The sequence below is a fragment of the Babylonia areolata genome, chromosome 20 (genome assembly GCF_041734735.1).
Source record: "Babylonia areolata isolate BAREFJ2019XMU chromosome 20, ASM4173473v1, whole genome shotgun sequence".
Classification (NCBI taxonomy): Eukaryota; Metazoa; Mollusca; class Gastropoda; order Neogastropoda; family Buccinidae; genus Babylonia; species Babylonia areolata.
Window position 1 is genome coordinate 18,388,525 of NC_134895.1, and position 17,500 is coordinate 18,406,024.

The 17,500-nt window shown below is 40.5% G+C and overlaps 1 protein-coding gene across 1 annotated transcript in view; it reads right to left on the bottom strand.

The window, feature by feature from the left end:
* The window catches only part of LOC143295467 (ribosomal protein S6 kinase beta-2-like), a 48,716-nt gene that overhangs the window by 22,330 nt on the left and 8,886 nt on the right, over window positions 1-17,500 (bottom strand). The window contains exon 5 of the mRNA XM_076607181.1: window positions 7,171-7,251. Coding sequence (XP_076463296.1) covers window positions 7,171-7,251 — 81 coding nt within the window. The remainder of the gene's footprint in view (window positions 1-7,170; window positions 7,252-17,500) is intronic.

Here is a 17,500-nt window from a genome sequence, read left to right on the forward strand (position 1 = left end):
TGCATATGGAGAACACGTGAGCCCCTGTTCCTGACGTCATTAACTTTACGCTGGATAGACTGTATAAGCACCTGCGCTCGCTTTTGCACAAGGCCTAACGTTCACATGCATGTCGCACACGCGCGCGAATACAAGCACACACGTATGCGCGCACACACACCGTTGATCGATCACACACACACACACACACACACACATACACACACACACACACACACACACGCATGCATGCATTCATAATTTATGTAAATGTGAACACACACTGAAGTCAACATGACCTCAGGAAGAAGTGATAATAACTGTCAAGATGTTAATCTTCAATCAACCAAACGTCTCCAGATAGTTGGAGACGACACAGACGCCGTAGACGATTTCATACATTTTATATAATTTTAAAAGAAATCGATATCAAACGCCCATATGTCCTTAATTCCATCTCTCTCTCTCTCTCAGACACCCGCTCCATTCCCTGATCCCCGACCCCAACCGTTTTTGTTCGTATAAGGGCCAATGGCCAACGCACCATGAACAATCAGTGTTCGGTGTTCTATCACACACATACACACACACACACACACACACACGCGCGCGCGCGCAGAGAGAGAGAGAGAGAATAAACTGATGATGAGAGAAAGGGTAGTGAGGGAAGGAAAGAGAAAGAGGTGATAACAGACAAACAGAAACAGTGAGGAGAACGTAAGAGGGGGTCATAACAGGGACACATCAAAAGAAAACTCGAGAGAGAGAGCGCGCGCGCGCGTACACACACACACACACATACACATACACACACTTGTGCGAACATTCCATCCATGCCTCCACGGTCTCCATCGATCAATGCACACACTTAATTTTCGTTTCTTTGGTTATCCTTTCTTATCTACCTGCTTTTTTTTTTTCTTGTTTCTTCTTTCAGTCTTACTTGTTTTCTTACTTCCGTCTATTATTTCCCGTTTCTTTATTATTTTTCTTACTTACATCTTTTATTCCTACTTTCTTTCCTTCCTTCATTCCTTCTTTTCTCCTTTTTTTCTTACTTTCTCTCTGCCTAGTTACCTTTCCTTCATTCTTTATTTAGGTAGCAGAATGACAAAAGCAGAGCGGCTGTCAAAGAAATTCTTTAGAATCGGCAGTTGGAATTGTTCCAGCGCAAGAATGAGAATCTCAACAATTGAGAAATTGGCATATGATTTTGACATTCTATGTCTCCAAGAGACCAGGACAAGTGCAGACAGACCAATACATTTTGAGAATTTCACAGTCTTTCAAAGGAATGAAGGAAGAGGGGTAGCAATCATACTGAACAAAAACCTAAAAAACAAAGTTTCCACCATAAATCTAGAGAAATGGTGTAGCAACTCATGTGAATTATTGGGGGTGCGTCTTGACAAACCTGACGGAGTTCACAAAAGCATCGTGCTCATCAATGCCTACGTTCACCCAGGAACCTGCACAACAAAAGAGGATTGGGCCTTTTTAGAGGAAATAGAGAACGAACTTGGAGACTCGGTCATTATCTGTGGAGACCTCAATGCAAGATCGAAGTTATGGGACCAGCGGAACACCAACCCACAAGGACTCGCACTTGAAGGAATGATAGGGGAAATTCTTCTTAGCCCTTTAACAACCACATCCCCAACTCGCCTTGGAACAAGACAAGGGGACAGTGACAGTGTGATCGACATCGCTCTAACATCTCCAAAATTCAGAGCAGAAATGAATGCAGAGACGCTTCCATACCAAGGCGGCGACCACCTCCCGGTAGCTTTCAGTCTACAGAAACTGTCCGATAAACCCTGTATGAAACTGCGTGATCCATTTCAGTATGAAACCAAAGAGACAACCGTCATCGAAAAATTAAGACGCAGAAGAAACAAAAGAACGGCACTGAACAGGATGCAAACTATTCAGCCCCCATGGTGGAATACCGACACAGAGAGAGCCTGGATAGAAAAACATGCGGCTGTCAAACTTTGGCAAAAAGAAAGAACAAAACCATCTCCGGACAAAGATATTGAAACAAAAATGAAAGAAAAAACTAAACAGTTTGAAGTCACTGCTCAAGAGGCCAAAAATGACAAGTGGAAACAGTTTTGCGAGGCACTCAGTTATGACACAACATTGACAGAGTTCTGGCAATTTTATCGTCGCATGGAAGGGAAAACGTGCACAACAACAACCCCAGACATGTTAGACACTGACGGAACCAAGCTTAAGACAAATGAAGAAAAAGGATCTGCCTTGCTCAAACGTTTCATACAACAGAGTGATCAAAGAAACTTAGATGAGAAAAAGAAATATGTTGAGGAGTTAAACCAAACCCTTATGCAGACTGGACCTGATGATGACTTGACAATGGATGATCTAAACGAGGCAATAGCTAAATGCAAGAAAGAATCGGCTCCTGGCCCAGACAAAGTTCGTTACTCAGACATCAAGGAGCTATCGGAAGAAGACAGAAGCAAACTTTTCAATCTATATCAAAACAGTTTCCACAATGGACAGGTGCCGGAGGACTGGACACACAGCTTCTTAAAACCCATACCAAAACCAGGAAAGGACCATCGTCAGGTAAGCGGCTACCGGATCCTAACCATGCAAAACATTGTTGGAAAGCTCATGGAACGCATGATAGCCAGGAAACTTGCAAGGGATCTTGAACACAGGCACATTCTCCCTTCAAATCAAGGTGGTTACAGAACAGGCAAGTCCACATGGGAAAATGCAGCTGCCTTTGCATATGAGGTGTATGAAGGATTTCAAAGAAAAGAAGAAACACTAGCAGTAGCAATTGACCTTGAAGATGCCTACAATAAAGTCCAGTTTGCGCACCTCATGGAGCTGCTACTAAGGTATGGAGTAAGTTTGACACTGACAAGATGGATAGCAGCAGCGCTTCAGGAAAGAACCGTCGTCTTACGCCTCGGAGATTGGATGTCTGCACCTTCTAAACCATCCATGGGACTGCCACAAGGGTCTCCACTCTCTCCTGTCCTCTACAATGTCTACACGAAGGGCCTTGCAGACTTAAACAACAATGGAATTGCTCGGGTGCTTACCCTTGCGGATGACGGCCTGGTCTTCAAAACTTCGAAAAATGCTCAGGAAAGAACTGAAGCCGTCCAGAAACAACTAAACAATATTGCTCAATGGTGCAAAGACACAGGATCTTCCATCAATCCAGCGAAAGCCCAAACGTTGCTGTGCACCCTCAACAACAAAACCGCGAGCAAATCACCACCTTCTGTGTCATTCGATGGGATTCAAATTGAGAAAACTGAATGCCTACGCTACCTAGGAATACACTTCGACAGGATGCTGACCTTCAGAAAACATACGGAAAACACTGTTCTCAAATGCAAAAAGGGCCTTTCAGTCTTAAAAGCAATGGCAACCAAAGGAATTGAACAACGCCACCTCTTCCTGCTATACCAATCACTCGTCCTCAGTGTGATCGACTACGGACTTGGGCTAACAACACCGTCTCAAAGCAACCTCCTAAAATTAGAAAGAGTCCAAAATGAAGCTATGAGGCTGATCCTTGGAACAACAAAAGACACGCCCACAGAAACCATGCGATACCTGCTTGACCTTCCTTCAGTGCAGGCCAGAAACAAGTTAGAACAGGTCAAGACCTACTTCAAAGCATTAGAAAACCCTCAAAACCCACTGCATGACGCAGTCAAAGAACCAAAAGGCAGCCGTCTAGGACGAGGAAGATCATGGATGGGGCAAGCAGAAGACACAATCCAGCTAGTATGCCGACTTCAAGACCTGAAAGAAACAAAAGAATGGGAGAAAAACCCCGAAAACCTCAACCATCTATTCAACACAGTCATTTCACCCACTCTAGGAAGACATTGTCGGGAATGGCCAGAGGGCAAAACTGATGCGGAAGTGAAGCTGCTTATAGAAGAAAACAGTAAAGAAGAGGACATCATCATATACACAGATGGCTCAGTCACCAAAGACCAGTCTGGCTGGGGATTCACTGCGAAACAAAATGGAAAAACAATTTGGGAAGAGAATGCTGCCTACAAAGTCACAACCTCCAGCCTAACGATGGAAGTTGAAGCTGTGACACATGCCCTCCAGTGGCTATCGTCCTTCCATACGCCCGGAAACCAACATGCCATGATTCTAACCGACTCAATGAACCTCATACAGAAAATTGAAAACGGAATGGGAAGCCCAGAGTGGCATAACGCAATGCGCAACTTTCAGATTAAAAAACTCACATGGTCATACTGCCCGGGACATGCAGGTGTTAAGGGAAATGAGCGAGCTGACAGACTTGCTGGTAACGCAACACCAACGAGCGGCCTACATCTAGGAAAATCGGAAATCCTCAGAAAAGTCAAAGAATACCAAAAAGAACAGGTACAAGGCCATCACACCATCGATCGCCTCAAAGAAATAGAAGCAGAGAGAGGGAGCGGCCGCAAATCTAACATGAAAGGTAGAGCACGATGCTTTGCAAATCAAACAAATATCGGCATCATCTCCAAACCAACATTGCGCAAATTTCTTCAAAACGGAACAGAGTCTCTGTGGGCCTTTCCAAACACAATAGACCGAGCAACACACTAGACGCCACGTTCTTGGCATCAGAGATCTTTTCCCATCCCTCTTGCGGCCAGTCAGTGGCGGCTGTGTGTGTTTGTGTGTATGTGTGCTTTTGAGTGCGTTTGTGAATGCGCGAGAGTGAAACTGTACACAAGTGTCAGGAGAGATATGTGTACGTGTGTGTGTGTGTGTGTGTGTGTGAGGGGAGGTGGGAGTGCGGGGGGAGGTGGGGTAGAGGATGAGGTATGTGAGTGTATGCATGCCTACACTGTGGGAGCAACAGGATATTGGAACGTGTATATATATATATATATATATATATATATATATATATATATATATATCTTTGTATGTACGTGTGTGGAGTTGGGGGTGGGAGATATGGGCGTATGTGTGTGTGCTTGTACAAGTAAGTGTTCATCTCTGTGAGTGTGTGTTTGTGTGTGTGTGTGTGTGCCGTGGAAGCTGCGATACGTAGACTAGAAATGAGTGTGTGGAGGAGGGGGTAGAGGAGGTGCAAGGTAATGTGTGTGTGTGTGTGTGTGTGTGTTGGAGCTCATGTACGTTTATATGTATTTGACTGTGCTTTCATATGTGCTTGTACAAGTAAGTGTTCATCTCTGTGAGTGTGTGTTTGTGTTTGTGTGTGTGTGTGTGTGCCGTGGAAGCTGCGATACTTAGACTAGAAATAAGTGTGTGGAGGAGGGGGGTAGAGGAGGTGCACGGTAATGCGTGTGTGTGTGTGTGTGTTGGAGCTCATGTACGTTTATATGTATTTGACTGTGCTTTCATATATGTGAAACTGCATGTCTGGTGCATTTCTGTTATGCATGTGTGGGTGTATGTGTGAATGTGTGTCTTCATTTTTTACATTTATTTGCTTATTTATCACCATTGTTGTCTTATTTATTTATTTATTTATGTTTTATTATTATCATTTTATTAGTATTACTAATATTATTACTACTACCTTTTTCTATATTATAATTATTATTTATTTATTTATTTATTTATGCAAGCTTATCTATTATTTATTCCCCCGTTTTTTTTTGGTTTTTTTTGTTGTTTTTTTGTTGTTTTTTTTGTTGTTTTTTTTTTTTTTTTTTGTTTTGTGTGTGTGGTTGTGTGTGTGGTTTTTTTTTTTTTTTTTTTTTTTTTTTTTTTTTCCCAAGGCCTGACTAAGCGCGTTGGGTTACGCTGCTGGTCAGGCATCTGCTTGGCAGATGTGGTGTAGCGTATATGGTTTTGTCCGAACGCAGTGACGCCTCCTTGAGCTACTGAAACTGAAACTGAAACTCATTCTTTATTCCTTTCGTGGGACGCACAATTATATACAGACCCGTAACCACGGAAACACAGGCCGCTGACATTCCCAGCCTCTGTGGCCGTATAAAGAGTGTAAATCCCTTTGGGCAGGAAGAGAATGACTCGACCTTGCCGCTGTTACCGAACGCTTGATGGCAAATTGCAATCCGTCGCATTATTGATCGATCGATCTGTGTGTGTGTGTGTGTGTGTGTGTGTGTGTGTGTGTTTGTGTGTGTTTGTGTGTGCGTGCGTGTGTGTGTATGTGTGTGTGTGCGCGCGCGCGTGGCTCTTGTCTGCCTATTTTTGTCTGCGTTGTTTCCGTATCTATGCCTACTTCTAACTCTATTCAATACTGTGAGTCTCGTGTTTACTATTCTGTCTTCTGCATCAATTTCTGTGTCTCTTTACTGCCTTTGAGTTGGTATGTTAGTATTTGTGTGTTGTGTGTGTGCTGTGTGTTTATAGTGTGTTGTATGTGTAAGCGCGCGCATGTGTGTGGTATGGTTAAGAAGGATGCGGTACTACAAATGTGGATATGACTGTTGAGAGACTATCAAGCACGCAGACTGAGCGATAATTACCACAAAAAATAAGAGACATACAGACAGACAGACAGAGATAGAGACAGACAGAGAGACAGAGACAGTGAGAAACAAAAAGAGACAGAGAAAGAGGAAAAAACACAATCACAGAGTGAAAGAAACAGACAGGGACACAGAGAGAGGGAGAGAGAGAGACAGAGAGAGAGGGAGAGAGAGAGAGAGTTGGGAACAGAAACAAAGAAAAGAATATTCACGTATGGAGACAGAAAAAGAGAGGGGTTGATATCGGCAGAAAAAAATGGGGGAGACACACTTTCACACACAGACAGTAACACAGACACACACTTACACACAAACAGTAACACACACACACACACACACACTTACACACAAACAGTAACACAGGCACACGCACACACACAGAGTAACTAACACACACACGCACACACACAGAAACAAACAAACAAACAGTTATGCACAGGAAGAATGGAACCCATAAGATGTGGTATAAAAATGTGTGTGGTTCGTCCGTCGGGATCGACGAGGACCATCTAGTCATCCTGGGGGTGGGTGGGTTGGGCTCTGTGGGTGCGCAGATGACTGGTCAGGCCAATCCGCACGCACGTACACACACACACACACACAAACACACAGACAGAGAGAGAAAAGCAGCCAAACGGATGGGTGGGAGAGAAAAAAGGAAAGGAGTGGAGGGAGGAGGGGGAGAGGCGTGGAGACGAGTTGAGTGAGTTACCTGTCCTGTGAGCAGACGGTACAGCACCACTCCCAGCGACCACCAGTCCACTTCCCTGCTGTACCACTCCCTAGCCAACACCTGGACACACCCAACACACACAGCGTGCCGGACCAGCCAACCCGTCTCTCTCTCTCTCACACACACACATACAAACGCACACACACAAACGCGCGCACACACACACACAAACGCTCGCGCGCGCGCGCACACACACACACACACACACACATATATATATATATAGAGAGAGATTTTTTTCACACATGTACACACACACACACATATATAATTATATATATATAGAGAGAGAGAGAGATAGATGGGGGGTTTTTCACACGTGTGGGCGCGTCTGTCTGCCTGTATGTCTCTGTGTGTCTGCGTGTGTGTATGTGTGTCGCTTTGCATACACATGTGTGTAATGCCCCAAGTGGGTAGGCATGCATAAAATAAACCGGTCAACAACAACAGCAGCAGCAATAATGATGGTAATGCGTGATGACGGTGTACTCCCGATTCGCAAATTCCTGATTCGCCAGTAACTAAATTGGTGATCCCAATTCACCCTTTTTATATTGCCGATTTGCCAATTAACCCATTGACTGCAAAAACCTTGGAAAAATGAGATCGATGAGGCGGAAGCTTCGATTATTTTGTGTGCATACTAATGATATCATTGATTTGGGGGGGGGGGGGGGGGGGGGGGGGGGGCTGAACAAATATAATGCAGTGCCCAAAGGAAGAAGATCAAATAAGGAGCGGTCACAGAAAACCTTCTCTTATCTCAGTGAGTTGGCAGCCCTTCACTGCCGGGCCTACTCGTAATCAGTAATCAAGGGTATAAGCTGGAGAGGAGAGGAGGGGAGCGGGTTTAGGGGTTGGGGAAAACAGGGTAGATGTGTGTGTGTGCGCGCGTGCGCGCACGTGTGTGAGTGTGTGTGTGTGTGTGTGTGTTTGTGTTTGTGCGTGTGCGCGTGTTTTAAAAACAAAAATCTAATTTTCTTAATTACAGCGTGTGTGTGTGTGTGTGTGTGTGTGTGTGTGTGTGTGTGTGTGTGTCTGTGCGCGCGCGCGCGTGCGTGCGTGTGTGTTAGTGTTAAAAAAACAAACAAAAAGTCTCATATTCTTCATTGCAGTTTGTGTATAGGTTGCGGTGCGTGCGTCCCTGGGTGTGTGCGTGCGTGCGTGCGTGTGTGTGTGTGTGAGAGAGAGAGAGAGAGAGAGAGAGAGAGAGACGCTTTGATATTTTATTGTCATTACCTGCATAGGTCTATTGACAAGGGGGTGATAGGGTTAATTCTTATGTCACCACAAGTACCATACCACACTCTGCTTAATCCATCAAAACAAAACAAAACATGCAAACAAAGAAAAACAAAACAGCTTTTATCGAAATACAACATCCTTACAGTATGGAAGCAACAAACATTAAAAAGAAGAAACAAAAACAAAAACAACACAAAAAGACAAAAACACCATTACTCGACCATCCATTCTATCAACGATACTGTTCAATGTCTACCTTATTATCTGGCTTACAGTCTGAACATAAGATAGTAGACATTATACATTATTATCCCCCTCATTTACTCTGGTATTGTTCTGAATAGTAAGACTACATCTTATTCTTTGTGCTTCTACAAGAAATTTAGCTATTGACAGTATTGTGAGGTCATCATCAGACGACAAAGCAGAAACAATGTCGTGCCTTTTAGCTACTTCAGACTGAAAGAACTCGTACTTATCTCTTACCCTATCGAATGATTTACATTGAAACAAGTAATGTTTTTCATCATCTACACTAAAGCACACAAAGGGCATGGTGATTCTGTGGATGTCCCAGGCTGAAACCATCTTTTATTTGTATTAAATCCAAGTGTCCTTAGTCGAAATCTTGCAAAGTTTATTCTTTGCCACTTATCTGTGATGACTGTCAGGAATTTTTCCGTTTGAAATATACTTTTGAATGAAAAAAAACAACTATATTTTTCTTTAGTTTCCATATCAGAATGCCAGTTTTGTTTAAAAGAATAAATAAGTCTATCTTTAAATTCCGAAATAAACTGCTGTTCATTTCCCACTTCCTGGGACATCCACACAATTCCAAAACCATGTTCAGACAAAATCTTTTTAACATGATAAGCCCAGTTTTCTCTATCTAAATCCATTTGTAATAACATCATATCATAAGCCTGTTTACGCAAACGTGATTGCGGAAGCTTCAATAATTTCAACCAAAATTTTATGCATTTCACAAGAGTTTTTATGTACAAAGGATATCTACCCGTTTCCCCATATAATACAGTATTGGATGAGTGAATCGGTACATTCAGAAAACGTTTTATTGCATATGTGTGCACTTTCTCCATTTGTGAGTTTGCTTTTAGCCCCCAGACTTCAGCTGCATACGTAAGTACAGGTTCAATTTGTGTATCAAACATTTTCCAAAACAGGTGATAATCAATCGAGTTAAGCTTTTTTAACGATTTCAGTATTTCGATTACACCCTTCTTTGCTTTCCTACAAGATTCTTCCCACGCATAGTTTAAACTTAATTTTGTTGAAAATACTATTCCCAAATACTTATATGTATTAGTTACTTTAACATCCGCATTTCCATATAACCACTTTTCATGTACTGAGAGATGCCCACCCATTCTAAAAATCATAATGTTAGTTTTATCTAAATTAACTGTTAAGCCTAAGCGATCTGCTTCTTCTTTCAAAACATTTAATTGGTTTTGTAACCCCCTAACAGTACCCGACAAAAGAATAACATCATCTGCGAATAACAGTAAGAATAGTTCAATAGCTCCCGGGATTAACTGAATTCCATGTTTTCCTTTTCTTGACAATTCCACCGCTGATTCATTTATGAAAAAAGAAAACATCTGTGGGCTCAAATTACAAGAGAGAGAGAGAGAGAGAGAGAGAGAGAGAGAGAGAGAGAGAGAGAGAGAGAGAGAGAGAGAGGCTGAACAGGCAAAACGGGAATAGCATGTAGGCGAAACAGGACAAAAATAATAGTCAACCTCTCATCAGGCCATTGACGGTAGCGGTGTGATCAAAAAGCAGGCGAAACGAGAATAGGCGAATTGGACCTGCTCTGTTTCAGTGCTCTCAGTGGATCATGTAATATGCGCCTTGCTTTGCTTTGCCTTGCCTCCAACTTAGCAACTCAGCTAACATGCATGCCACAAAGCATAACACGTGTGACGGCTGTGTGTGTGTGTGTGTGTGTGTGTGTGTGTGTGTGTGTGTGTGTGTGTGTGTGTGTGTGTGTGTGTGTGTGTGTGTGTGTGTGTGTGTGTGTGTGTTTCAACAGACGAGTAATTATAAACTTGTGCTAAAATAAGATTTGCGTTCAGTCTCCGGAGCGTTGTTAGGTCTGGTGTATGTAGGTCGGGCATCTATCAGTTTATGTATCCATATGTTTTTCTCAGTGTGTGTGTGTGTGTGTGTGTGTGTGTGTGTGTGTGTGTGTGTGTGTGTGTGTGTGTTATTGTTGTTGTTGTTTCTTCCTCTTTTCTGTGTGTCCATTGTATTAATGAAAAAAAGCCATTCAGAAAGGAGAGACCTGGAGGAAATTCAATCTGGCGGAAAGAAAATTTTGGGGAACACAGACCTGGGGAAACATTGACCTGGGGGAACCTAATGATGACCCCAAACATGGTAACCTCACAGTCTGTCGATTGCACGCTCCCTGACCTGGGGGAACACAGACGTGGGGGAACGTAGAAAGTGAAATTGGGGGAAACATACACCTTGGGGCAATATAGGGGTGACCCTAAGCACAGTAGCCTGAGAGAGTCAGCACGCACCCGCGAACCTTCGATCAAGCCCATGCAGGTCTGACAACAGACTGAACACATTCTTCGATCCTTGCTGAACGATGAAAGGACTGGGTCGTACGCTGTGAACCCTCGCAGAAATAGCTGTTTACTTCTTCTGAGTGCCCCCATCTCGACGCCGATGTTCTTTTGTGCCTCAAAATTTAGGGTTTTGTAATCCCCCCCCACCCCCCCCACACACACACCCTTAAACCTTAATCTTAGTACCAAACTTTCTTTTTTTTTTCTTTCGTCTTTTTTCTTTCTTGTTTCTCTCTTGCCAATCGTTCATCTGGTAGAAAAGTAATAATTTGTAAACTACGGTCTTTGATATAATCATATTGTATAAAAAACAAAACAAAACAAAACAAAAAACAACAACAAAAAACAACACCTATATTCCTGCTTGATAGAATAGATAGTTAATTATGAAAACGCAAAAGCGACTACAAATTAGGCTACTCCAGTGGAACTGCAGATCTATTCTATCTAATCTGGCCTATCTAAAACATTTTCTAGCATCAAATAAGTGTGACGTTTTAATTTTACAGTCACTTAATATCAGTGCATGTAAGCTTCCCAAACTTCCCAATTATTATTGTCCACCAGTTCATGAAACTGGGAACGAGGGCAAAAAGATCAGTACTGCTATTTATATACTTAGAGAATTACAGTATAATCTTTGTGAGTCACCTATCTAAAAATCTATTGCAAGCTTTGAAATACACTCTTGTGTGGCTACAATAGAATTCAGCAACAAAAAAGTTCTTAACGTTCTTTCTGTTTATCTTCCGAAAAGCCCAAACGACCGAAATACTGAGTGGCTTAGAACAGTACAAGAACAACAGCCCGGCAAATGGGTAATAACTGGAGATTTCAATGCCCACTCTCCATTCTGGGAAAAGAACTGTAGAACTGTGACAAGCAATCGCTTAATCGAAAATATTGTTGACAGCCCCTTTTATCTTTTGAATGATGGTAGTGTTACTAGAATTCCTGACGTTTCTAAACACAGACCAACAGCAATTGACCTAACACTTATATCCCCAGAGCTAGCATAGACACTTTGGGAAGCGACCATGTGCCTATCATCATTACAATAGCTGATGATGATTATAGGCCTGATAATGATAACGTTGACATTGTACCAAAATATAACTATAAGAATGCAAATTGGGATTTATTTCAAAACATTCTTTCCTCTCAAGATTTTGAAAAACTTGACAATCAAAGCATAGATGTAATGTATTCAAATTTTACACAAGTTGTTCTATCAGCAGCTGATATGTCGATTCCAAAAGTAAAGGGTGTGAAGTCGGGTGACCGTTCAGGCAATGTCTGGTGGAATGATGCATGTGAAAAGGCTGTTAATTACAAGAAAGAAACATTATAATTTTAGGAACTACCTCGCGGACAGTGAGCCCAAAAAGCACAAAGAAATGAAGAAAGCAAACACTCAGAGTAATATGACAGTAGCCCAAGCTAAAAAAGATTATTGGTCATCGTTTTGTTTATATGAAATTTCAGATCATAAAGACTTAAATAAAGTTTGGACAAAAATGAAAGAAATGAAAAATGGAATCAAGTTACCAAGTTGCCCAATACCAAACGACTCACAAAACAAATTTCTATCAGATAAGGAAAAGGCAAAAATCTTTGTTGAAATGTTTGCGCAAAATAGTAAAAACGAAGGTTTATCACAGGAGTGTAAGACACACAGAAGAAAACAGTCCTTTATACAGTGATCCGATTCCGCAAAATGACTTGTGGTTTTATTCTCCTATTACATATGAAGAGCTACAAACCGCAATAGCTTCCCTTAGCAATAAAAAAAAAGTTCCGTTGGCATCGATGCACTATCAAATGAGATGATGAAAAACATTCCAGAAAAATGTATCATTTTCCTTCACAAAATATATCAGAAATGTTGGATATCTTTAAGTATACCACAGATATGGAAAAGATCGATAGTGGTACCAGTTCTAAAAGCTGGAAAACCTGAACGTAATAAAAATTTTTTTTTTAAAGCTATAGGCCTATTGCTTTGACCTCGCATGTCAGTCAACTAATGGAAAAAATAGTCCTGCTGAGAATAATAACTTACTGTGAAAAATACCATATCATTCCAGTGAACCATGCAGGCGTTAGAAAAGGAAGATCAACAGTCGAACACCTAGTAAAAATTACAACTCAAATAAAACGTCAGTTTGCCCGCAGAAAAAGTGTCTTGGCAAACATTTTTTTATGTTAAAAAAGCCTACGGTCAGGTTTGGCACAAACGTCTGCTATACAAACTGAAAGCAGTCGGAATATCTGGTAATCTCTATGAGTATATAAAAAGCTTTTTATCTAATAGAACTATCCAAGCGAGGGTGGGAACACATTATTCTTTACCACATAAACTTGACATGGGAATTCCACAGGGCTCAGTTATAGCCCCTATACTTTTTAATATTCTTATTCAGGATCTCCCAAAGGTATTGTCAAATGGTGTAGTTATAGTACAGTATGCTGATGACATTTGTATGTGGATGGGTGTCACTCTAAAAAAAAAGTCAACCCCACAAAGAGCACAGAATTACATACAGCGTTTGTATCAATCTGATCTTGACAACCTTGGTAACTATATGTTTGAAAATGGTCTAGCCTTGTCGACAGAAAAAAACATGTATGATGTTGTTTAATTCAGGTGGTAACCCATCTAGCATGCCAGTTTTTAAATTACTTGGTGACGTCATTGATTATAAACAGGTGGTGAAGTTTTTAGGTGTTGATCTTACTTCAAAACTGACATGGAACATTCATTTTGAAGGCAAGAAAAAGTATCAATCTAATGAAAATTCTAAGCCGCTTACCTTGCGGAATGGATACAAAAACATTAATCCATCTTTCCACGGCTCTTGTAAGGTCTAAGTTAACGTATGCACAAGAAATACTTTTCTGTGCACCTAAATATCTATTACAAAAGATTCAAAGTGTAGACTGTAAGGCTATCAAAATTGCCCTCAGGATGCCCTTTCATGCATCCAACCAGGAAACATACAAAACAGCCGGAATTCTTCCTTTAAATGATCATCGTGAGTTAGCAACAGCAAAATTCGCTGTAAGATACACTTCTATGACAGAAAATTTCATTGCTGATGAACTGACAGTAAGATCTGACAGTGATTTTCCAAAAAGAGCTAAATCTATTTCATCACAAGAAACAGTTGCAACTTACGTTTCAAATCTGTAAAAAGAATCTGGTGTTAATATGAACAAGTTAGCTATAAAACCATCTTATATGCCTATTCCTTTTTGGCAAATGTTGAAAGCAGATTTTGATATCAACTATTCTGAAACAAAAAAGGAAGAAAACATCAATATCACGACGAGTACTGCCAGAATACACACAGCAGAAAAATACCAGAATCATCTCCTTATATTTACAGATGGATCCGTTCTTGATGACAAAAATGCTGGCGCGGCTTTTACTATTCCCGCTTTTAAAGTTGAAAAATCTTACTTTATTGGAAAGAATCTTTCCATTTTAACGGCTGAACTTGTTGCTATTATACAAGCATTGAGGTACTTGGTGAGCCATCAAATAGTTTTCTTGAAAACAGCATTCTTTGTTGATTCCAAATCAGTACTTTATGCTCTAGAATCATTTAGCCTTGAAACAAGACCTGACTTAGTTATTGAAGCAAATCATTTGGTACATTGTTTGAGGATTAAAGGTACAGATGTCAGTTTCTGTTGGGTGCCTTATGTGGGCATTTATGGCAATGAAACTGCTGATAAAGCAGCTAAAAGAGGAGCACAAGATTCAGAACAAGAGAGGCAAGGCCTTCAAGACTCACTTGTGATACACTTTAAAAAAAAATCTAATTGTTAAAATGTGTTCTGTATTTGTTATTATAAAGCTTCGCGTTTAAAAAAAAAAAGAAAAAAAAGTCCTAACCAGATTCGAACCCCGCGTGTTCGGGTGAGAAGAAACTGCCTTATCCGTTACACTATCTGGCTCCTTAACTGACGTTCTAAAATTTAACATTTGAACCTATTTTTTTAAAGGGCGATATATCAGTTGCGGTATTCGCAGTGAGAACGCTGTTTAAATCATATTATTCTGGTGTATCTTGGGCATTCAAAAATCTTTAAGGGCAATAAAAAAAATTCTTTTTAATGGCTATCGCCGCAATCACACTGCAACATTTAGCCGTTTTCACTAGATCTAGACAGATGTACAAGTTTAGTTACACCCGCCGGAAATGTAGTACGACACAGTTGATTCAATTTCTCTTTTATGTTCATTCTAGTTTTATAGTTTTAAAGTTGTTATGAAAATTTAGTATTTTGTTAAACTAATAACATGTAGAGCCAAGTACAAGTACTTCTAAACGTCGGAAGAAGTGAAAAGGACTTCATTTTGAGAAAAGTCAAGACTAGAAATTTTTTCGTTTCATCGTGATCAGTTCAAGAGTATTAACTCGCATGATTTACAATTTTTAACTGTGAATTCCGACTGATTCTGTGGATATTTTTATGGCAATTTGGGGCATAATCCAGTAAGTGATGAGGCGTTCACAAATCTTTCTCTGGATAAATATTTAACGGTCTCCTTCTCCAAGTTTCCATCACATGTTATCATGTATTGTCCATTGAATATAGGATTGAACGGGCAGGTCAACAACTTGAAACAAAATGGCGTCGTTCGCGTTCGCGAAGAATATGAGCACGCGCTTTGAATGTGTATAAATATGTGTACACAACTGATTTTTGCCCATGACCTTCAGGGCTCAGCCAATAGATCTGTAAAGTCCACTCGTCGTATTGATTTGAATATTTTCCGAATAAGACCACTTGGGCGAATGAACACAGTGAAAGCCCTGTACACTGAGAGTAAAACACGCAAGCTTTTTATGTATTGAGTATAATTTCAAAATGTAATGTTTAAGATGAGAAAGATCAGTTTAAAGCAAATTAAGACCCCTAGCATTAATTACAGATTAATTTACCTTTTTTTACTATCTGCACCAAAACGTTTGCAAATAAATAAAACTTCCATCCTTCCTGTTTGAACAAAAAATGATAATAATGACTGCTCTTGTTGTTGGGTCAGAATACCAGATCAAAGTGCCAAGTTTAGAGAATACAAAAAATATAAATATAACAGTAAATACAGTTTGCATATAATTAGGCTTCTTTTTTATTTTTTTGTGCCCATCCCAGAGGTGCAATATTGTTTTAAACAAGAAGACTGGAAAGAACTGAATTTTTCCTATTTTTATGCCTAATTTGGTGTCAACTGACAAAGTATTTGCAGAGAAAATGGCAATGTTAAAGTTTACCACGGACACACAGACACACACACACAGACAACCGAACACCGGGTTAAAAATCGACAAAAATACTTGTCCGACTTTCCGTGAAAGAAGCATACACTTTGTTAGAAAAAACAGCATGGGGTCGATTTCATAAACGATGGAAGACAGAGTCTTCAAAACAGAAAGGGACATTATTCCCCGAACGTATTATTAAAGAAAAAATACCGAATTCTTCAACTTGCTATACAAGATTAATAACCTCTACTTTCTTCCGTATAAAACTTGACGCGCTGAAGACAAAATATAGTAAAAATGTTATATGCATTTGTGGTAAGCAGTTTGGCTTGCATCATAGTTTGTTTCAATGTCAGCAGTTACGTATCTTCTTGCCCAAGTATTTCACAGAGAGTAACTATTCTGCAGATGATTTCTGGGGAGTTATTTCTAACGAGGTTCTTGTAGTAGAACTTTCAAAGGCATTAGTTCATTGCTCTATTTCTACATTCCTTTAATGTACTTCATAATCATGTTAATGGTTTTGGTTCTTATCATCATTATTGAATTGTTACTGTTAAAGCTAATTTCATGTTAGTAATGCATTTCTAAGCAGTTTTTTACCTTTTCTGTTTTATTCTGACTTCTCTTTCCCCTCTCCCTACCCCTTCCCACCCTTTTTTTTTCTTTTTCTTTTTTATCGTCTAATATCACTAATAGTGAAAAGACGCTAACTAAAGAACGAACACACACACACACACACACACACACACACACACACACCAGACAACACGCTCGAGCACTCTGACAACCGAAAGCGAGTGATCCGAAACTTACATTTGCACACTTGAACCAAGAACAACGATGGTAATGGGTGATGATGACGGTGACGACGACGACAACGCTCCTCTATTTACAAGGAATAATAAAACTGTTGATTCCTCCCCCCCACCCCCATCCTCCTCCCATCTCCACTCAAACCAAATTTGAATAAATGTAACATGGTGTTTAATCATGCCTGTAATGACTCTTCTTTTTGACTTTTTAAAAATTTCTATTTTTATTCTCCTGTGTCCGCGGCCGCTTGCTATGCCGCACGCTTGCCGCATGCTGTGTTATCAGCACCAACTTTGTCATTACGTGTTTATACTCTTTCATGCAGCCCAGTCCGCGTGTTACGGCTGACAACTTGCGTGCCTA